Genomic DNA, 23,679 nt, shown 5'->3' with positions numbered 1-23,679 from the left:
CCTGTAACGTCTGTATTTCAAGCCTCATTTTTCTCTTCTGTCCACTGTCAAAACTTCAAAGTTCAGGCAAACCAATATTGGATTTGTTCCTCCCGTAGAGATTTGATAAAGGAAGGATGTCAAAAATCCTGCAGGGCTTCATTTTATCTCCTTGCTTTAAAAAATATGTATCCCTTAAAAAATGAGATTTTTTTTGGTTTACTTTAGAAAGACTGAGCATCTGGAGAATGCTAAATCTTTCTAAAGTAAACAAAACATTTTTTTTTTTTTTTTTTTTACTCTGTCTCACTTGCTGATCAGTGGTGCAGGTGGTGCTCCTGTTCTTTGTCATAGTGACCTAACAGCTCATACTTTTGCTTTTTCAACAAAAGCTTAGATTTTGATGGTATTTCTTGTGGCCTTGCAAGTAAAACTTGGAAAAACTCAAAGCTTTAAATGTCTGGAATCGTTCATGATAGCGGTCTTTCATTCATTTCAAATGTGTCTGGGGCAACAACCATGTGGATACGTCAGCTCCAGATTGTTAATCTTTAAATACACTATGAGCAACAATTAAACATGTTTCTAATGTTTCTAGTAACCTCTGACCTGGAAGCGGACTTCCTGACTGGTCCGCTGGCTGCCGTCCTCGCTGCCAGTGTTTGACACGACAGAAAGACGCTTCTTCTCCGCGGCGGCTCGCTCCCTGATGTACTCTAACCGCCGAGGGCGCCCGAGCTGCTGCGAGAGCAATGACTGGAGCTGGGCACGCTCGATGGAGCCCAACAGGATCATAGACTCTGGAAGAGAGGGCAAAGAGAGAGAGGGAGAGAAAGATGAGGAAAGGAAGAAAAAAAGTGTAAGAGGATGGAAGGAGTGGAGAGATATTTTGTGGAGGAGAAGAAAGAAAAAAAGAGGAGGAGATTGGAAGTGAGGAGGTGGTAAATAGCAGGAGGAAGATGAGGAGAAAGGTGTGTATGCTCAGAGAAGGAAAACAAACAGTGTGAGTGAGGAGGAGAGGGTGAGTAGAAGAGAGGAAAAAAAAAGGAAAAGCACAGTTAGGAGGAGAGGAAAAGGGGAAGTGGAGAAGAGAAGGAGGGAAGCAGGAAGAAGAGATGAACCAGGAGGAAGAGACGAGGCAGTAAAAGATGTTTGAGGAGGGGAGAGTGAGCAGACTGCAGGAGATCCCAAACACATGTTGCAGCACTGCAGAGAGCTCAGCAGTTACATAATGACATCCCAGAATGCAGCGAATGTGTGTTAACTCATCGTCACTCTCCTGTCCTGTGTGTGTGTGTGTGTGTGTGAGTGAGTGTGTGTCAGTGTGTGAGTGTGTGTGTGTGTGTGTGTGTGTGAGGGTGGCAGCTTGCTTGCTTTAAGTAATTGCCTTTGTGACAGTATGTGCTGATTATGTATTTGGTTAAATGCCGCAGCTAATTGTTCCTGCATGATTGCATAATTGAAACAGTGTTGGAATACCAAATTTGCACTTCAGTGAGGCGGTGCCATCAGCAATCTGTGCTCAAGCAAGTTTGTCAATCAATCAATCACTTTAATGAGCGTGCCACCAAGGTCGCTGGAATTTGTTTTTGGTACAGACTGGAAGGGACGCTCAGTTCAACAGCATCAGCAACATCACACACATACATCAATATCACATCAGACACAGTGATTAGCACAACACACTGTGTTCACATGGACTATACCACTGTAAAAAGCTTCTTCTTGTGTGCTTAGGACATTATACTATTTATCACTTTATTATAATGCATTGTAACTACAGTGTCTTGTGCCAATTTAGGCAGAAGCTGTTTTGAATGATGTAACACTCTTTAAATATCTGATGATTCAGTGGTTGGTAACACTTACAGTTACACTGGCAGAAAAGTCTGTTTTCTCCAGTTGATTAATAATACTTTGATTCAATCAAGCAAAGTATGATAGGGGTCAACCTGGTGAGATTTTATCTGAGGAATAATGTGATGTAAATGATATCTGACTGTGGAGGTATGACTTGCTGATTTCTACTGTTATATATTCTTTTGCACAGTTATCACAGATAAAAACTATGGTGTACAGTATGGCCTGGCCAATAATGAATTTTTGAGGCAGATATTGATATTGGGACCTTCCAATAACAATATACTGTATCTGTCACTTTTATTAATATGAACACATAATACATATATACATATATGAGCATATGAGTGGGAGATTTTAAAGTTGCAAGAACAAAGAACGCCCGCACCCTGAATAGAGCATTTACTGCATTTACTCAGCGAGTGGGTGTTCTTTGTTCTTGAGACAGTTTTTGATTTTTAGCCTCCACAACTGATAAGGTGTTGGGATGTGCTACCATGAGGCATATTTTACATGTGAAAAATGAACCTGTCAGTGCTTTGTGGTGGACAAACTATATCATAGTGTTTCTAAACTACCTCAAAATATCTTTCTCTTTTTATTTCCTGCAACGTAGCGGCAGACGTAAACACAGATACCAATAATTCTGCAGTAAGCTAATATCGGCTGATATATTGGTCTGGCTGATTTATAGGTCTAGCTCTAGTACACAGACACCAATAGCTTGCGAATCCTTGAGTATGTTCCTCTATGAATAAAAACTGCCTGTTTGGTTGCTGAATGCCAGTAATGTGGGTCTTATCTAATATGAACCTGTCAGAGACATATGCTAAGAGGGGGGAAGAAGGAAAGAAAAACTCAGGAAAGTTTGCAAGCTGCAGGGCAGTGAAGAACTCTTGGAATTGTGATTGACAATGAATAATAACCCTCAACCCTTAAGTATTTCGGTTAGTTTCCATCTGCATTTATATGTTAACCCTTAACATCAACTCCCACCACCCACTGGGGTTCAAGTGGACCCACATTCTTTCTTTGATGTTGACAACTGATGGCACTCAGTATTTATTGTGGCCTGTAAGCAGGTGGCATAGCAACTAGGTTTGGTGATAATTCATTTCTCTACACACAACAATCATTTCTTCAGTCCTGAGACAAGTTAAATAATCTACAGAACTGACCAGCCACCATTCTCACTTTATTTGTGCACACCTGATTAACTCTGTTCAGACACCATTTGAAGATAAAATTATATAAATCTGGATACACAAACATGTATGTATTGACTGCATGTGAATGCTGTCTGTGCTTATGTGTTGGCACTCATGGGTTGGGATGTCAGACCTGCAGTGCATGCTTATGACTTTTCACATTTGTATAGATAGAGATAAAGTGATAGATTGTTTCTTGTATGGACAGGTTAGTGTATATGCAGTAGTCATGTACGCTGAAAATATATGTACATATGTGTCTGATATGATATATGATATATTGCAATGAAAAGCAATATGATGTGGAAAACTGTCTCAATTCCTTTTACAGACAGAGATAAGGAGGTTTTGCGGGATATCAGAGGATATCTTCTATGAAATAAACAAGTGTATTAAAAAAGAAGAACAAATGAGCAGGATATGAGATGTGCGTGTTTGTAAAGTGCACGTCTATCTGTGTGAGTGTGAAATGAAATGACAAATGTGAACTTCCCTCTCCGTCTGTGTGTGTCTGCGTCTCACCGGCTGATTCCACCAGAGCCAGAGTCTTGAGGTGGCCTGTCAGCAGGACGTTATGCAGATCTCTGTAGCAGCAATTGAGTGTGATGTACCGCACGTCCCTCACCATGATGTCCTCCACACGAATATTATACTTCCTGATACAAGAAAAGGGGAGAGGAGATAAAGAAATGAGACATGGAATTTATCAAGTGGGATAAGGGATATATCTGGGGTGAAAAAAAGATGGAACAAGTGGAAAATCAAATATCATCTGAGTTTGAATAAATATATGCTGACTTTTGAAATTGTACACTGACTTAAAACCTTTGATGACACCATTTCTGATGTCATCTCACCAAAACTACTGAACTATATATCTCCCGCTTGGTCAGTGCAGTTTTCAAAAAAATATTCCTATGCATGGATCTATAACTGCTCTCTGACCGTACATCCTTCCTTTAGCTGACCAGTCAATCCAATAACACGTTACATTGTCGACACGTCAGCCGGATGTTAGCAGCGCTGACGGCAAGGCCATGTGTACAGTAGGAGAAAATGGGTGACATTGCGTGAGCAGATCTTGCCTCAGCAGAATCGTACGCCCCGGTACACCAGTCATAAACACTTAGCTTTCTCTTCCTGCCTGAGCTTGCCAAAACTTGCAAACACGACAGCAGTCACTCGACGTTTCCGCTGCCAAGCCCCGTAGCTATGCCAGGACACAGGCACCGGCCAACCCTGCGCTCCTTGTTGCAGTGACAGCTCAATACACTGACCTCTCTTGGACTACAAAGTCAATTTGATGACCATCTTGACTTCAATACAACAGCTCACAAAGTTAGTCTAAGATCCTAATAAAGCAAAAGCTTGTGGACAGCTCCAGGAAATGGACCCGACAGAACAAGTCTCATAAAAATGTTCTCTGCAGGTCCTTCTGTCGTGCTGATGTCATTAAAGGCTCAGTTCCAGTGTTTCCACATATTTGCATAGCAATACAATGGTTAGTTAACTACGTCACTAGGTTAAGGTTAGGGAACGATTGTGGTTAGACTAGACACAGACTCCTGCATCAAAGTCAGACTCTTACTTATACACCACCGAGATCTCCACACTCTTACTTTCCACTTCACTACGTACATCATAATGGAGACAATACTACCTGCAGTGGTGCTGAATGTGGGCACTTGACATAAGTCCTGAGATGCAGAACTGTCCGATATGAACATATTTCTTCGGAACAGTGAGCTTGGTGTCTAGCCATGCCGATATTTTCTGTCCAGGTTTTGAGATATTGGTTTATGAGATTCCTGCCTCAACCACAATTCAATGGAGCTGATTGGAATTTGGTTTGTGGTGCTCCCAGCATTGAACAATTGCATTAATGCCACCAGCTGGAATTTTTCATCGGAACTACTTTCGACAGAAGAAATACTCCCTAAGGAAAGTGTTTGCATTGAGGTTTGTGTACTATCTGGCCTGACAGGGACACAGTTTCTGGAAAGAGAAGGTGAGGAATATCAGAGAAAGTCCACTTTGAATTTGTCTTCATCTTTAGTGTCATGTGCTCAATGTTGCTGTACTGCATGTCTCAGAGATTACCTGTCAATCAAACAGTGTAGGGCAAATGATTTATAATCAACAACCTGGAACATTGTAGGTGATGCTCTTTCTATTTTTAGCCATTGTGACTGTCATTGTTAATCCAAACTCCCCAGTTTTCTGCGTTTCTGTTCTAAACAAACAGAAATCACATCACTTCCTCACAACAGAGCTACTAGACACCTACTGTTATCAACAGCAAATCAAACAGATTTCCTGAACTGGATAAATGTTGAGTCACTAATGGTTTCTATCAGTCTGTGGTAGAAAATATAAAAACATAATAAAAAAAATAAAAAAAACGCTTCCTCTTTCTGGTGCATTGGCAGCCTCTTTCAATTTGCTAGTGGATCTGAGAGAATAACGTAATGCATGCCTCTGAACTGGACTCAACCGCTGCCAAGACTAATTTCCCTCGGGATATCAAAGGCAGTTGATGAAATCTGATTGGTTTTCTTTTAATTGAACCTTTCTCCCCACAAGGCTGGGCAATACATCTGATCAGTTGGAGCTATCTTGCTTTAAGCCTTAGCTTATAGATTTCAGCCAAGATAAACAGATTTATAAGGGTTATAAATCCCCGCTTATAGATCATCCATATTGTCCAGAGTGGAGTAAATATGGGTTTGTGTGTGTGTGTGTGTGTGTGTGTGTGTGTGTGTGTGTGTGTGTGAGGGAGGGTGTAGATGGGTGTAGGGGAGAAGGTGTAGAAGCCAATAAAACGATGCTTGTAATGATCCGGAGAAAATATGATCATCTGCTGTGGCTGTCAGAGGAGCAGGGACAACAGTGGACTGTGTACAATTCAACAAACTATAATTGGCCATTATGAAATGCTAAGAAACAAAAAGTGACAGATAGAGAAACAAACAGCTGTGCTACACACATACACACACACACACACACACACACACACATACAGAAGGTGATGTTATGTAATTGTTCCCACATTTGTGCCACTCCAACGCTGAAGATGGAGCTGTCAAGAGAGAGGACGAGAGTCAGGTTGGAATAAAAGACGCTAGTGGGGGAGAGGAGGAGGAAAAGGTTTCATATGTGCTGCTGGGTATGATTACAGAGAGGCAGAGGGTAACAGCATGTCTGTAGTGGAAGTGTGTGGAAATATATATGTGATCTGTGTGTGTGTTTGCGCGCGTGTGTGTATGTTTGTGTCCAAATCTGCAAAAGCTACACAGAAATAAAAGATAAGAAATCCAATTCTCTCCATGTCCATGTGGGTGTGTGTGAGCAAATGTACATGCAATCATATGTGCGTGTCACACGGCAGGCATTACACAAGTGTTCCTGTGTGTGTGAGTATGTGTATGTGTGTGTGAGTGTGTGTGTGTGTGTGTGTGTGTGTGTGTGTGTGTGTGTGTGTGTGGGTGGACGGTTGCGTGGGTGTGAGATGGATAATTTCCAGTTTGAGTGAAAAACACATTCAGCTTGGAGGGGGCCACGCTACCTACAGTGTCTCACCCCCCCCCCTTCAGCCGCCTCCTCCGCTCTCATATGCTGCAGTAATATAACACACACACACACACACATTCATTCACTCACACACACACACACACACACACACACACACACAGGCTTGGTGATGGAGAGTGGTGTGAAAGAGCGAGGTGAGAGGCACAGAGAGGCATAAAAGTGAATGAAGAATGGAGCGAAGAAGGAGCTTTCTGCGCAGCAACTGAAGTTTGTAGAGTGTGTGTCATTAAAAATAGATGATTCAAGGAGATTACATTTTTGTGTGGATGTGTGACTGTTTACACACACACACACACACACACACACACACACACACAGAGAGAGGGTATTCCTGACAGTTTCTCAATCATCTTTATGCCTCGGCAACTTTTGCCTCGGCAACAACATTTTTTTAAATCATTATGTAGAGATAATTCAATATTTTTTGATGATCAATGTGTACACGCACACACACACAGGATTTATGACAGTTTCTCAATCATCTATGCCCGGGAAACTTTTAACATTTTGAAACTTTGTGTTTATCCTTGAATATAAATTACAGTATTTGACTGTGTGTAGATGATTGATGATTGTCTTATGTTTTACTGACCGTACACACACACACACACCAACACACTGAGGAGTTCTCATGTTTTCCTGACAGTTTCTAATTCAATTCACTTGAATTTGTTGAAGCTTCAATTATAAATATTTCATGAAGTTTAACACACCCCCAGAGATAGAATTACAAGTTACAAAACAGACAGCTAAAGAATAATTCTGGTTTATTGCAACTTGGATCTTATTTTCATAGTTTGGTACAATTGCTGTGATTGTAAAACAAACAAACTACATTTATCTCTGCATTTATCTCTAAATCAATTCCTGAACTTTTAACATGCAAAAAGCTGTGACCAGACCCGTAATCAGAGGCAAAAGCTTGCTGCTCCGGGGTAGTGCAGGGGGAATAAATAATTGATGAAAATAAATAAAAACTAAGTGATACAGTACGTGCAGATTGCTGAGGAGAGAGGTTTTCAATGGCTTCTGTTCACTTAGGTTTCCACCTGCTCAGACCGTCTTGTCACACAGAGCACTGTTATCTGCATTAATTATTTACACACATGGGACATGGCAACAAGATTTAATGCTAACTTAGAATTTAATTTTGAGGTTTTCTACAGTAGGTTTTAATGAACTTATTTCAGACACTGCAGCAGCAGGTCAAAGTTGAACCACAAAGTCTGTCTGTAAACTGAGATGAACATTTATGACAGTCTGGGACATAATTTTACCCTTTGTTTTTTTTGTTTTTGTTTCTTTTTAAAGTTTTGTGTGTTTTCTTATGTGGCTACTCATGTTTCTTGTCTCATTTGACTTCTTTTTAGTGATGTTGCCATATTCTTAGATTTCACCAATTAACATGTAGAGTACAATATGGTTAAAACCAATCAAATCAATGTCTAAAACCCATGGAAACAAGATCCATGTTGTAATAAAGTAGAATTTTCCTTTAAGGCAATTAAATGCACCATCCTCATACTACTAATAATTCTGTAAGGCCTTGGGAACTTGTGTGGCAGATACTTTGTCTGTGTGTGCATCGACATATATCTACTGTGTGTTGCTACATTACATAATCAGCACACAGGAAATAACAAACTGTGCAACAGCTCATTGAGAACACGACGGCTCACATTACACACAGCTTCTTTCTTTCTGTCACTCCACACACACACACACACACACACACACACACACACACACACACACACACACACACACACACAGAGGACAGGAGAGTGACGATGGGAGGAAGAGGTCATAAGGCTGCGGTAGATAATAAGGAGAGAGAGAGGAGAAGAAAGAAGGAGGAATAGATTGAGAGAGGAATAGATAATGAGGAGATGGAGACTGTGGGTCAACTGAGGGGCTGATGCAGAAAGTGAAGGACTCAAGTAGTGACACCGAGAGGAAACTCTTTAGGGGATGGCCATAGAAAATGATGAACAGATGGAGGATGAAATCAGATTTTTTCTCATTACTCCCAATTTGGGAATGATGCATCCAAACTATTACCTCCACCTAGTGATTTGCCAACATCCATAACAATTAAGGGTTCCAAACAATTAAATGAAAAGTGCTTCTGTGTGGTTTCACTGAGCTCGGAGGACACGCGGCAGCTGGTGATCCCATTCACTATTGTGTGGTTGCTATAAATTATTAATGGGGGTGAAGGCAATTAAAAGCCATTTAAGGCTGAGCCACTGAACCAGGCACCTCCATCCATGTTTGTCACTGTGATTCCACACTTTTTTAATCTGGTGTGTGATAAACATTATCGCCCCACAGGTATTTAGTGCGGTTTTAGTGTTGTTCTTCAGTAAGTTTCAATTGCTTTTATGTCACTTGTATTTAATTTTATGGCATAAATTGCACATAATTTCATGGTATACAACTATGTTTCTCAACATCTAATTTTGTCCATTGTCAGTTACATTTCGTTCAGCCAAAACATGCAATGTATTTATTGAAATATTCTTTTACTTTTCCATTACAGGCTGACCGCACCAGATGCATTTCAACTGCGTTTCTCTGTCGACAGTCTTATGTCCCCCTGATGGAACAGATGTGCTTCCATTTGAATCATGATTTGTGACAATCACAGCTGCCAAACTTGGTCTATTATGCAACTGACACAAGTGTGATGTGGAAATTTGAAGCCTCCAGTGCTCATACTCTGAGAATAGACTTTACAGTGAAGTACCAGACATCTTGGGTCCAGCAGTTAAACTTCTGAAATTAAATATATTTGCATATCTATAGATTCTGGAATTTTTGATGAGGAAGAGGGAGGAGATGCCATTTTAAGGATTTTTAAGGAAGTATTTGAACTTTTTTGTGGGGAAACCATATCAGACATACATTAGCAGAGTATTTTCATATTCCTTAATATATGTCTGGAGGGGATCTTTAAGCTTCAAGTCTATTTTCTTCTGACGTTCATGTAAAACTTCACTTCATTTTGTGCTGTCTCTCAGACTGAACATGTCAAGTGTAGACTCTAATGAAGCATGGAAGCTGCTGCTGACATTCTGCTTTCGCTATGCGGCCGGTGTAGACAAAGTACTTGCTGCTACAACAATCTAATATCTAGTAACCTATGTAATGTGTAGTAAGTGTGTGCTAGTGGCCGACATGGTCCACTGTACGTACTCATGGTGTCCCCAGCCCAGCTCCGGGAGGTAGGGCAGCTTCTTGATCCTGATGATGGAGTCGTAGAGGGAGGGCTGGAGGGACTGGGCCACGGCGTTGGCCAGGATCACTGCTATCATCACCGGCAAGATGTGGGAGATCTGGCCGGTCAGCTCGAACACGATGACTGCAGTGGAAACCGTGTGGGTGACCGCTCCTGACAAGGCCGCAGCACCTTTTTGTGGGGGACAGGACAGTGGGGTGAACAAAAGAACAGAGAAGTAGGAGGGAGATGAAGGAGGTTTCAAGGGCGCCATCCATCAAAATGAGAAATAGTTCAATATTACCATGAGTTCAAAGTGCTATAAACTATATTTCTACTACCCCACAGCATATAATAGAAAAGATTGATCAATACCAAGGACTCAACATCTTGACTAGCTGCTGAGATTTCTCATTTTTAAAGCTCACTTCTCACCAGACCTGCCAGAAATTGGCTCAGCAATGGTGCCAAGGGTGAGCAACTACAGTCAAAACACATTTTGTTTTCAAGATAAAAAGATGCATGGTGAACCTCTATTCTTCACTAGACAAGTTTCTTACTTCTTCTGGTGGTGAAAATGTGACTTTGACTTTTGTCTCTTACAGGTCACTGCAAGATGCACCACAGACATTGAAATACTGGTCACTGACAGATAACCTAAAGCACCTTCAAGTTACCAGAAATGCATAAAAACATTATAGAAACATGCGTTAAAAGTTAGAAAAACGACCATCCTAATCACTGGTTGTATTTACATCAATGTTATTCCCACATGGACAGTATAAGAGGTTGTGGCTCAGTTATACTGAAATACCAACATATCAATATTTGTAAAAAAAAATCAGTTCAATACTAGAAATTCCCTGGTTGGATCATATAGACAGAATACTGTATACACAGCATTATTGATCCAGTGCTCAAAACCACAATTCAGCTTCTTTGGAAATCGATTTAGTTCCAAGTCATCATCAAGTTATCAATTTCCATGACCAGACCCAGCAATCTATCCTCTCTACACAACAAACCAAATTCACATTCCTCTCCGTCTCCCCTCACATGCCCGTAAGGCAAAAATCGACTTATTTTGCTAATTCAATACAAAAGGGAACCTCAATACTTCCAAACCTTTTTTTCCCCTAATAAAGTGTTGTGAAAACAGCAATATAAAAGCTGCATCAAAGCAGACAGAGCAGCACGGGGCTCAACAGGGAAAATGGATGAGTCCAATTCACAGAATGAGACGAACACGGGAGAACAACAGTAGAGAATGAAAGCCTTAAATTAAAGAGGAGAGCAGAGAGAAACAGATGGTGTAGGAGGTGTGTGAGAGAGAGTCTAGAAAGGCAGGTTTCATTGTTCTTTCTTGTAATTTAATTAAGCCCGTGTATGTCTGCCTATCCTCCTCAGATAAATGCTACTGCTCCCTCTGCCCATCCTAACATTTAGTCCTTAAAGCTAGCTCTGCTGTGAGATGAAAGAGGCTCATCAGAGTGTCAGGCCTGTAAAGGGCTGAGTCACCAGCTTCAGTGCCCCAACAACAACATCAGCAACCCAGAAAAACAGCCGCCGCCAAACCTGCAACATAATCACCAGCACGGCTGTCAACAAGTAGCAAAGTGGAGGAAATCACAATGCTGCATCTCATTAGACACGGAACTTCAGTAGGGATGGAAATGACGTGTTATGAAGGGACAACTGGTGTCTGAAAGACCTGGAATATATCAAGGATTGTTCTGTTATAGGCCAAGAACATCATGCTATCATGATCTTATTCATAAACATGAAAAAAACAACAACATGCCACTTTTGATTGTTTGCATGGTCCACAAGTTACATAATAACTAAATGTAATCTATTTCAGTTACTGCATCACCTTCAGTAAAGCTAACCAATAGATGGCAAGAAAGCAACTCATACATTTTTAAATGTTTTTATTGTATTCATTTAAGGGATCCCTATGAAAAATGCTTTCAGTTTATGTTTTTATGTAAAAAAAAAAGGACAAAAAACAATAAAAAAAACTCTCCACCAATATTGGCAACAACCTTAAAATCCATTATAAGTCTGGCTACAACCTGACATTGTACATTTGAATTCTTAGCTCATGCTCCGTCTTGCAGCACAGTGTTGCACCCATATGGCTTTAAAAAGACAGATCATTTTATTTGCCTTCAATTATCAATTAAATTAATTTTGGTTGACCATATCGTCTGACTCCTCACATTTCTTTTTGTTTTAGTTTTAGTGTCTAACATAAAATAGGTCATTATCTTATTAACATTCGGGTAATGTTGCCTGAGCAAAATGGAGAAAATGAGCATTTTTCTTATCAGTGATTTCATAATGAGAGGGACGTGTCTTTAACGCCTGAGTGGTTTTAGCTTCCACAAAACAAAAGAGTTGCTGTCGGGGCTGTATTGAAAATCTGTAGTATAGTTTGCACAGTTCAGCTAATGTAGAAAAGAAACTCAACATTTCCTGCAGTGGTTTCACAGTAAATCCTCTGCAGTGATTCAGGGGGAACGATAAGTTCTCTGGCAAAACTTCTTTATCTGTTGCTTCGTTGCTGAATAAATGAAGTACATTATACTGATACTTTCTCTGTTTTACACTAAAATCCAACAGAGCTCAGACACTGCCAGGACTTAAAGCAAGGTGATGATGCTGGGAGGCTTTTACTAAAAAGCAGCTGCAAGAATGGCTGACTCAGCTACAGAGATTAGCTCTCTTTGTTTGATAATAATTTGTCCAAAACTACATTTGGGGATTTGTGTGATCTGTTAAACTGGGCTAAGAACTGGAAGAGTTCTTACTCTTCCAGTTCTTACTCTTGCAGAAGTCCTCATTAGAGACAAGCAAAGAAAAGCAATTCAGCAGATGCTGGGCAGAGAAATATAGTTAGCAATTCAACTCACACTCAGAAAACAGAAGTAGTGAGAAGTTGAAAAGTAAAATGCATCAGTAACTAAAACAGGTTAAAAGGTAAAATAAGATATATTACTTTTGTATTTTATTCTATTGATTGTTTGGAGGACAAAGCAATAATACATGATTGATATTATTCTACTTGTTCTATTATTCATTCATGTACGTATATCCTCTGATTCAGTCTTCACACATAACAGAGAAGTTCTGTGACACTTGATTTATTCCAAGAATCAACAGCCAACAAACAACTACTTTAGTACAAGTTTTGTTGCATCTTTTGCATTTTCAACTCCCGAACTATGAAACAGGATATGAGCACTTGACAGCAGCACTATGAGCTGTGAAAGTTTGTTTTGCCAGCTGGTGTCTCAGCTATTTTGGAGGCTTTTTTTTTTTTTTATTAGTCTAGTCCGGTGATCTTGTGAATGTAATCTGATTCTGTCTTGTTGTGTTTGAGGCTGTTCATATCCTACGTCTCCTTTAATCTGGCTCCATTTACAGACTTAACTTGGAGCTGTAAATTGAGGCAATAGGCTGTAGGAAAAATTTATCTTGATTCATTTTCTGTGAGTAGTGGCATAAAAAGGAAAATATTTTACTCAAGTTGAAGCACTGATGACTCAGAGAGGCCAAATGAGAAGTAAAAGAAATGTGTGCAGTTCCCATCTTGAAAAGACTGAAGCACTTAAAAGCAGCTGAGTTGCTTATAAATAGGAAATATTTTTTTGAAGAGCCCAAAACTGATTTGTATAAAAGAGTATAAGTGAGAGCAAAAACTAAAAGCACATTTGCGCAGTACGACATAGAGAGAGAAAGGTGAAGAATCACAGCAGCATGAATGTGTCTTTAACTCACCCACGACAGCGTAGCCTCCTGGCACTATGGGGTAGATGGTGCCATCTGTGTTAATGCCATCTGGGAACCAGGCTGCCATGCTCTCTCCAACCAGACGACCAAACGCTGCTCCTACAGTATAAACACACACACGTGTGCAAAGAAACAAACTCACAATCAGCAATCAGCTTAATACTAACTGAGAGTAGTAATTATTGATACTATTGAACTGTATTTCTGCTCTACAGTGATGACTGTGTTTCCTCTTTAGAAAAGAAAACTCTATTAGTCCAATGTTTTAGCATTACTTTTACTTACTTTACTTTAAAATTGTGCATATATTGTTACCCTCAGGTTAAGTAAAACTCTCACCTCTAGTTTGATGTTTGAAGACAGAAACTATAAATCTTTGAGGAAAAACAGTGAAGAGTGGTGGTATAATAACGTTTTAGTATACTTCCGAGTTCAATTAAAGGAACAGTGTGTAGGATTTAGTGGCATCTAGTGGTGAGGTTGCAGATTACAACCAACTGAATACCCCTCCCCCTTCCCTTCTAAGCATGTAGGAGAACCTACAGTGGCCGCCAAACTTGCAAAAAACATGAAAGGCCCTCTCTAGAGCCAGTGTCTGGTTTGTCAGTTATAGGCTTCTGTAGAAAGATGGCGGTGCATCATGGTGGGCTCCGTGGAGGAGGACCTGCTCCCTATGTAGAAATAAAGGGCTCATTCTGAGGTAACAAAAACACAACAATTCTTATGTTCAGGTGATTATATACTAATTAAAACATACTTATGAATATTATATTCCACTTCTGCCAAGTTTGTTCTGCTAGATGCCACTAAATTCTACACACTGCACCTTTAAGGGAATGGTTTGACATTTTGGGACATATGTGCTTTCTTGCCGAGAGTTTGATAAGATTGACACTCATGTCTGTCCGTTTAACATGAAGCTATAGCCAGGAGATGGTTAGCTTAGCTTAGCATTAAGACTGTAAACAACACCTAGCTCTGTCTAAAGGTAAATTAGCAGCGTTTTTTTTACATTTTGTTTTTTTGTACATTTTAAACAAGATAGAACGTGTGAATTAGTGAGCTTTGTAGGTGCTGAAAGGTGGATAGCTGTTTACAATCTTGCTAAGCATGCTAAGCTAAGCTAACTGTCTACTGGCTGTGACTGAAATGAGAGTGGTATAGACCTTCTCATTTAACTCTCAGCAAGAAAGCAAATAAGTGTATTCCTAAAATGTTGAAATGTTCTTTTTTTATTTAGATGGTTGGTAAAATGCCCTTTTTTGAAATGCACTGTAATATTATTGGATTTCGAATGGAACTTGTGTACGTGTTTCAGATTAACACATTTCTACTAACTTCTCTCTCTCACAGACACATCTTCTTTCACTGGTCACACACACACGTACACACACACACATACACACACACACACACAAACTTACCAATCACAAATACTGGCATGAAAGCTCCGCAGGGGACTGGGATGGTGGTGGCCAGGGCAGACATCCAGAACTAAGAAAGAGAGAAGAGGGAGATAAAGAACAGACATAAAAAGAAAGAACAGGGTGGCATTTCAATTAGCTTCAGAGTGCCATCCTGTGTGGCCCTCGATGATAGCCAAGTTGAATCCTCCACCAGCAGTGAGGGCAGCCATGCGGAGCTTATTGCTGAGGTTAGATTGAGCTATCACTTTCACTCTTCATTTGACAACGACCCTGAAATGAACCCTGGGTAATGAGCGGGTGCCGCCGATTGGCCGACACTGTGCCAGGCCAGCGGAAGAGACTGCTAATTAGGAAAGACAAACAAAAAGGGAAATGTCACCACTGACAACGTGTGAGCATTGTCGTCAGGTCGGTGTGTGCGCCTCAGTTAAAGCAGGGGGATCAACACATATGAGCGCTGTAAGGCGGGCATGTTTATTTTTGGAAAGAAAAAGCTGTGCTGATACTGAAGACAGACATTAGATTAGATGTCTTATTAGATTTCAAGCGAAGCTCGACACAACAAGAGTGCTATTGATCAGCTCTACAGTAAATACATCATCAATCATTATGACTAACTGGTGTTCTTTCTATTATTTTATTTAAGACTTTCTTTATTTCAACTCAGTCACACTTCTCGTTTTCTCTCTTTCCGCCAAACTTAATTTAGGCCAATGTTAAGACACATATACATTCCCCCATGGAGCAGGACATTTCCTCAGCAGAGAAAAAGAAACTTAAGACTTGGTGACATTCAATGTTTGCATGCATAAATTAAGACGTATGAATGAGAGTATTGTGCAAGCCATTACACAAACCTCATCGATGTAATAATCTCACGGTTTCAAATAGACTTTTTAATTACACTCATTACGCTGTCTCTCCATCCCTCCATGCCTCCCGTCCTCTCCCTCTCTTTTCCGCTCCCTCTGCTCTGTCTATAGTTAGCTGTAATTAAGGCCAGCTGCCATGGTGAAGTAATGGATCTCCTTCTGTAACCCTACACCGCCGCCGTTTTCACAACCTGTGCCGTGCGCACACACACATACGTGCGTAGGTGTTCACACATGCCCACGCACACACCTCGACGCAGACTTGGTGACGAGAATCAGAGCTGAACGCGGCCCGGCGCCAGAGATGTTACAGACATGAACACTCAAAATAGGCCTCATGGGAGACAAGACAGTCACAAGAATCGTTCTTCAGACTTCTCTTGGATTGTCTGCCCTGCTCTCCTCTTCTTCTCTTTTTTTCCCCTTTACTTCCTCCCAGCCTTTAAAACCTTAATAACTCCTAGAAAGGTTTAAAGGATCTAGGAACTCATAACGAAGGCTTAACTTTATTACAGAAGCCTTGAACTCTGATGAGAATACCCTGTGCAGCCGCGGGACAGATTGTCACACAACTTTTAAAACCACTCTGACTGGAGAACAACGCGATCTAATCCAGGTGTAAATTTACACTTAGTCATGACACACGCTCTTATCTGAACTGTTCACTGAAGACTCTACAGCTGAGTGCATCGTAACAGTGTGTAACAATGGTCATAACTGGTCATAAAATGTGTATAAAAAATGACTTTTTTTATAGGGTTGTGGAAACATTATGTGACAACTGCTGAATTATGTTATTGCTCATAAAAATATAGTAAACTGTTCTCTCATTTAGAAGAATATTTAACATTTTGTCAAGTCATTCTTTACTCTCCTGCAGGCATTACTGCTTAAATTAAATACAAAAGACCATGAGGCAGCAAATACAGCACATTAGACCCAAAGAAAAACGGTGAGTAATCTGTAAGTTTTTAATTTATTATATTTTTTGAATCAAATTACAGGCTGAGAGTACACCCACACTAAGACAGCTAAATTTGAAAACCTATCTTTTTCTCCCTGCTTTGATCCTCCAACCACACTAAGCCTCTATAGCACAGTAGATAACAGTGTGTAGTGATGGTTGTAACAGGTCATAAAAATGAGTTAAAAAAAAAACTGTGTTTACAAAATCCAAAAACTGAGCTTTTCGAAAACTGTCTCCAGCTTGCACTGGTCTGGAATTTTAGTGTGGACACGGAAAACTAAACTCCCTAAAAACTGATCACTTAAGCCTGCTCAGACAGTACAGAAGATAACTTCCTGTAACTTCCAACCTCTCTGTGATCGCTCACGCTGCACAGCTGTATTTATTACTCTGTATTTATGTTGATTTTGGCAGATGACATTGTGATCATAAACTAGTGATTTAACTAACATCTCAGCACAGGAGTGTTCATACGGTTAACAGGCAGCATCTGCAGGCTGCAATCAAACCACTTTTATCACTACCATTGTCTGACAACAGAAATAGAAAACATGTGTCTGAGATAAAGTAAATCTTGTGTATTAAAATGTAGTATAGGTGAAAATGGAGAGCAGGAGGAGACACAATGGATGTTTATCCAGCTGAGATTTAGCTGCGTCTGTGTCTCTCCTTACCAGGTGTCGGCTGTGATGCATAATTTTGTCAATTGCAGACTAAAATAAGATATATTTCATTTTTCTATTCCATGTATATCTTTACAAAAGCTACCTGAAAACATTTTCACATGTAAACAGCATTTTCAGATTTTGTGTGAGAGCCATTATTTTCATCCAACGCACTGTAGAGTGGATAAGAGTACACTTACAGACACACTTCCAGCTGCACTACTGAATGGAGCTGACAGTGTAATCTAAACCAGCTGCTTGTTTACTCATTATAACACAGCCACACTAACATTTGCACACAGGTGAATGTGACAAGATGTTGGCTGCGGTTTCTTCCACAACCTCTTAGAACAGCTGACTTAACCATGGCAACCGTCCTGATGCGCTCACTGTCTGCAAAGTTACAAAGGGTCCTCCTCCAGGTGGCTCAGGGGTTGCCAAGGTGATGGACTAATAGCCATTAAAGAATCAGCCCTCTCTCACTGGAAATGTATTTCGACATGTACATCTTGCTGCTTCTAGGAAATGATTATGATCTTTTTGGGTTTGGTGATATTGTGCCACACAAGCTGACACATTGTGTATAATCTGTGGCAGAAATCACATGGATTACAATTCTGAGAAGTCTCTGTTGAATGCTAATGCACTGCCTCAGATCCTCGTAAACTCTCCTTGTTTGCCTCTGAATGATGATACAACTGAATGTGCTTCCCTAACAAGGTACAGAACCATCTTTATCAACATCACAGATCAACATTTCTGCCTCAAGTGTCCACTTTTATGTGATATAAAGGAATTAAAACATGCAGTTCCATTTACTTGTATACATTATAAAAACATGGATGGAAAGTGAGTCAATGTAACCTTCATTCTGCTCCTTCCACCTCCTGATAAGATAGTTTATATATGTAAACAGAGTATAAGAATTCCCAGTATGCTCAACTTCACATTAGGCTTGCTCAGGTGTCTCAGTGTGCAACAGCCTAAAGAGAAAACTTGACCATTTGGCTAAAACATAAGTGAAAAGACACTGCATCAATCTCACTTTATCTAAACCTTCTTACCCGACAGAATCAGCATGATCTGATGTCTAACTCAATAGATGTGCATTTTCACAAGGTTATATCCCTGTCCTGCTGAAACACCTCCTGCAGGAGTTTACAATGTTACAAGGTTTACCATAATGGGATAAAAGCTGGTGGATAGTTTTCATGCCTGATTCCTTGAGCGCTTTTCAAAATGACATGGTTGATGGTTTGATAATATAATTGAGAGTTGATTGTTTTTGATGAGAGGCATTAGCATTTCCGAACATATTTCTCCAGACCCTTTATTTGCTCAGTGACTATCTATATCCTCCTTGCCATTTCTGTATCCGATTCTTTACAGCAGCAATGACTCACTTTCCCTCCGAGGAAACATTAATTTTTCATCTAATCTAATCTAATGTAATCTACTAAGTGTACGTCTCTCAGAGGTAGTGCACGACCATCAAAATTTATGAGGATCTCTGACCTCGAACTGAAGGGGGACTTCTTAACCATCAGAGAAAACGGAAGCCTGGAGGCAAGAACACCAAGTCGAGACTTTATTGGGTTGTTGGTTGAAAACCCTGCAGCTGATTAGAAAATGAATGAAAGAAATGAACAAGAAAACCTCTAACATGAATTAAAATCCACTTAAATATGACTTAATGAACCACATGAATTTTAATTTTTGGCCTTAATGAGACTTATAAGTTATAGAGCTGCTTTAGGGCTCAACTATTTTAGAACAAAAAATAATTAAATTCAATCAATATATGTAACTCGGATTTCACCAGTAGACATAAGTAGGTTTGCTCAAAAATACTACCAGCTGCCTTTAATAATTCTAGCTGCATTTCAGCATTGCTTGAGCTAAAGTTGTGTCAAAACGGTCTCAGACAGAAGACATTTCTCTGACACTGGGCATCTTTTAAAGATTACATATGTGGCTCATAACAACGTCATTAAACAGCTATGATGATGTGGTTTAGTGATCGTTGTGTGGTTGTAATTTGCTTTATGTGAGAACATAATGAGCAACAAAGCTGAATGTAATGATTAGGTCAGAGCCTCGCAAACAGAGATAATCTAACCATAAAGTAAACAAATTGTCTCTTTGGTGGACATTAATGTTTTGCATCATTGCCTTTATAAAATGGGTAATAGCGGATATGAATCTCAAACAGGAATTGAGTAGAAGGAACACACTATTTTTATTAATAATACTGTTAACTGTATGTAACACTTCCTCTACTATAACTTTTAAGGAAAATACGTCACCATGATACTCACCGAAGATACAAATATAATTTTAAGATGTAGTAAGTGGTTCAATTGACAATTTGGACAACAGGGCCCTCAGTCACTAGCTAGACTCTAGTTCCCCAGTGGTGGAATGAGTTACCAAACTCAGTTCGATCTGCAGAGTCTCTCTCAGTCTTTAAGAAAAGACTAAAGACCCAGCTCTAAGCGTTTGATGGACTGAAGGAAGAGAGAAAAAAAAAGAAAAGAAAAAAATTGCTTCTAAGCAATCTATGCACTCTATGCATTGCTTCTGTGCACTGCCTACTGGCATCTACCTCCTATCAGGCTCAAACTTAGCTTTATAGCACTTACTCATGTTGTTCTCTCCTGACTAGATCTCTACTTGTGCTGTATAAGCTCTCAGATGTACATCGCTTTGAGTGTTTTTGGACCAGCCATTGACCTATTTTGTCGTTTTGAGAACTTGTTGAATGGTAGATAGGGCAAACAGGTCCCATGGTGTGTTAGATATTGCAGTGGTTACTGTTGTAGGTGTCTGACAGGTAAAACTGCTTCACTGACATATAAATCATCCTCTCATTAAACAAAATCAAAGCATTAATTTATTGGTAATGTGCAGGACAATGAAAACATTTCCTCTGCTACTGCTCAGATGTTAGGAATGTGCTACTTTTCACTCCAAGAGAACTAGAAACTGATTAAGACCACTGGGAAATGTACAACGTAACCTTGGCATCATGTTATTTCTGTATAATTTGTTCAGATGAAAAATGTATCTGTCATCGCAATTTCTGTGAAGCTGTGCACTTGAGGTTACTGAAGAAAAAGACAAACCTACAGTATAGCTGCAGGTTTTATTCAGGTGCATATTGGCCTTTCATGAAAGAAAACAGATAACCAGTTGATGTGGTGCAGTTAGATTAATTGCATATTTATCATATAATTGATCAATACCACCCTGATTACTTATGGGAGACTCATAACATGAGATGATTTTGATCAGATTTCACTGAAGGATGCATGAACATGTTTTATCATCCGTTTAATTTAAAATCTTTTCATCCTGGCTCTTAGTGGAGGATTTTACACCAGTAAATACTTTACCAGAGGCTGGAAGACTAACATTTTGAATTCAACGAAAAAATATAGACTGTTCGCTAAGCTTGCCCCCCCTTCGTTAAAAATTAGTAGCTGGCAACCATTCATTTTGCCAGCTGAAACTGTCACAAGCAAATTTTATCCAAGAGTTGGCTGAAACCTTTGTCCCTGGTTGACTTTTTGATGTTTCCAGCCGACTCATTGCATCATTACATGATATTGTGCTGAAAGAGGCTAAAGCTGCATGTCCCAGGCAAAAAGTCTATATCCTCACCAGCTGAATTATGTGGAAGACGTCGAAAAAAGAAACAATATTATTTTTGTGTTGCAGTGTAGAACTACTTAGTCCTAGTTTTAGGCTTTAAGTATGATTGGGAAAAGTAAGATTGGACTCATATTTCAATTAAACATAACCTTGTTTGGCTGTTAAGCTTACACACTTAGAGAGCAAGACAGATGTTACATTTAGCTTTATTGTTAGTTTTTACAAAGAACATGTTTCACATTTATTACTACAACTTTGGCTGGTACAACACCAGTGTTGTTTAGCTGGTGTTGCTGGAGTGTAAACTTGCCCAAATCAATAAAGAGCCAACACAGTGGGAAAGTACTAAACAGTGGATGTTGCTCTCATGAACAGAAGCTCTATTCAGTAGTAGTAGTCACCTGGTTAGCTGGACATGCTAATGTTTGCAGCTTACATTAGTGCAGACAAACAAACTGTTTAATCCATTCCTTACACTTTTGTTCTGGTGTTTTTGGTTTTGGAAAGGCTCAAAAAAGACACCACCCTCTGAACTCTTCATATACACTTTTATATGTATATTGCTTTTATTAGTGTGTAAGTACGGTTGCCAAGCTATGATTGGACATCACTGTTTGGGGGAGGGGTTTAGCGAACAGTCAAAAAAGTCATCTACTGTATGAATGATTTCCATACAACTATATGAGCATGAGACCTCTAAAACTCATCGGTCAAAGCTTGTGCAGTACAGCTTAACCTACACTTTCTGCCTCTGTAGGGTCTCCATTCATTTTGATTTATTGTTCTGTTAATTTAACATTAGTTTTAGAAAAAAGTTAAAAACTCTGGAGACTGAGGTGCACAAGAAAGAGAACTTAAGGAGAGAAAAAAAACCAGGAGAACGTAAGTGAACATAAGTGGAGGAGAAGGGAGAAGTGAAGGATACTCAGGTCAACGGTATCAGTTATGACGCACTACCCAGGACATTTATACTCTATTTAATTTGTCAGTCATCTGGGAGTCCTCTGTGCTTGTGTGTGTGTGTGTGTCACATTCAGAGGACAGTCTCTCGCCTGGGGGCCTCTGGGGACCCTCAGGGGCCCTTCTTCTATTCCCACTCCAATTACAGTCCCGCCAGCTCTCTGTCACTTTGTCACACACACACGCACCCACACAAATAGATAACAGAGGACTCACTCAAGCTGGAGGACACACATGCACACACACACACACACACACACAAACAGACACACACCTGTATTAATAAACACATACCGCACTCAGAGCTGTTGATGTGCATAGTTGCACACCACTGAAAATAGCATTTAACTACAAAGCATGCCAAATTGGTCTGCAGGTTTGTGTGTGTGTGTGTGTGTTTTCAGGTGCGCTACCAATACCCTTAAAATACAAAAACACTTTCTCAGCAGTATCACAGCTAACTCAACATGCAACATTTCACTTGTCTTTTCACTTAGGGCACACTCTGTTGACCGTTTTGTACACATGTGATTAAAGTATTCATAGCAGCTTCCATTTGCTAACCTGAGGACCAGGACTCCCTGGTACTAGATATTCTCCATGCACCTTTACTTTCAGCAGTTTAGCAGCTGGATAAGGAGCCTTCCTGAAGTTTCAGCTTTGAACAGGAGCAACAAAACAAGATAGCTGCCATGTTGGATAAAACTGTTCATTACCAAGAAAGAGAGGGAGAGAGCAATCTCTCCTCACCAGGCGGAATCCAAGAAAACCAAAGACTGTAATTAGACAGAGCCATTACAGCCTCACTTTGAATGCTATGTGTGTGTCATATGAGATTCTGGTGTGTGTGTATGTGCGTGTGCCAGTAAGAGAGAGAGGACATGAGTCAGTACATGCCCACAGATAGATGTTGAGAGCAGCTCCATGTGATATGTGCAGGTGGGTGATTAAGTTAGTGTTTTTGTCCTCGTACTGTATGTTTCTTACCTACAGTCTATATAGAAAATGCTGCATCTGTCTTTGGTAACCCTGTGCATGCAAAGAAGGCACGTACATGCATAGACATACACACACGCAAGGTTGGATGTCACACTGAGAAGAATTACACTTACTGCCATTTTGCTAGAGGACAGAGGGAGGATGAGACTGACACGCACGCACATGCACACACGGAGGAATGAGAGAATGGACAGCGGAGTTTCATCAAGAAAAGTTGATTCAGTGAAGCTGGCTTCAAAAAGTAATCAAAATCAGTTTTTGACAGTCACTTTTTGAGATATGGTGACAGACAAAAGGCTGACAGAGACATTCTTTATTGCACTGTACAGAAACAATGACAAAGAGACAGTGAGTCAGTTTTTGCCGTTACCGCACTACAGACTGTCACACCATCAGTTCTGTGCTTACATAACTTTGAAACTGGAGCCCCTGGCTAGTGTTGGATAATAGTTTCAGAGTGTGTTTGTACCACATTCTGCCGG

General features: G+C 40.1%; 1 protein-coding gene across 3 annotated transcripts in view; it reads right to left on the bottom strand.

Annotated features, from left to right (window-relative positions):
• LOC137185691 (chloride channel protein 2-like) overlaps positions 1-23,679 on the bottom strand; it is a 161,569-nt gene that overhangs the window by 31,527 nt on the left and 106,363 nt on the right. For all 3 annotated transcript variants that reach the window (XM_067593993.1, XM_067593995.1, XM_067593994.1), the window contains 5 exons: positions 15,078-15,147; positions 13,642-13,752; positions 9,837-10,050; positions 3,570-3,703; positions 589-779 (listed from right to left, as the gene is read on the bottom strand). In XM_067593993.1, coding sequence (XP_067450094.1) covers positions 589-779; positions 3,570-3,703; positions 9,837-10,050; positions 13,642-13,752; positions 15,078-15,147 — 720 coding nt within the window. The remainder of the gene's footprint in view (positions 1-588; positions 780-3,569; positions 3,704-9,836; positions 10,051-13,641; positions 13,753-15,077; positions 15,148-23,679) is intronic.

This window comes from Thunnus thynnus, chromosome 7, assembly GCF_963924715.1.
Source record: "Thunnus thynnus chromosome 7, fThuThy2.1, whole genome shotgun sequence".
Taxonomy (NCBI): Eukaryota; Metazoa; Chordata; class Actinopteri; order Scombriformes; family Scombridae; genus Thunnus; species Thunnus thynnus.
This window is presented reverse-complemented; position numbering and strand designations above follow the sequence as displayed.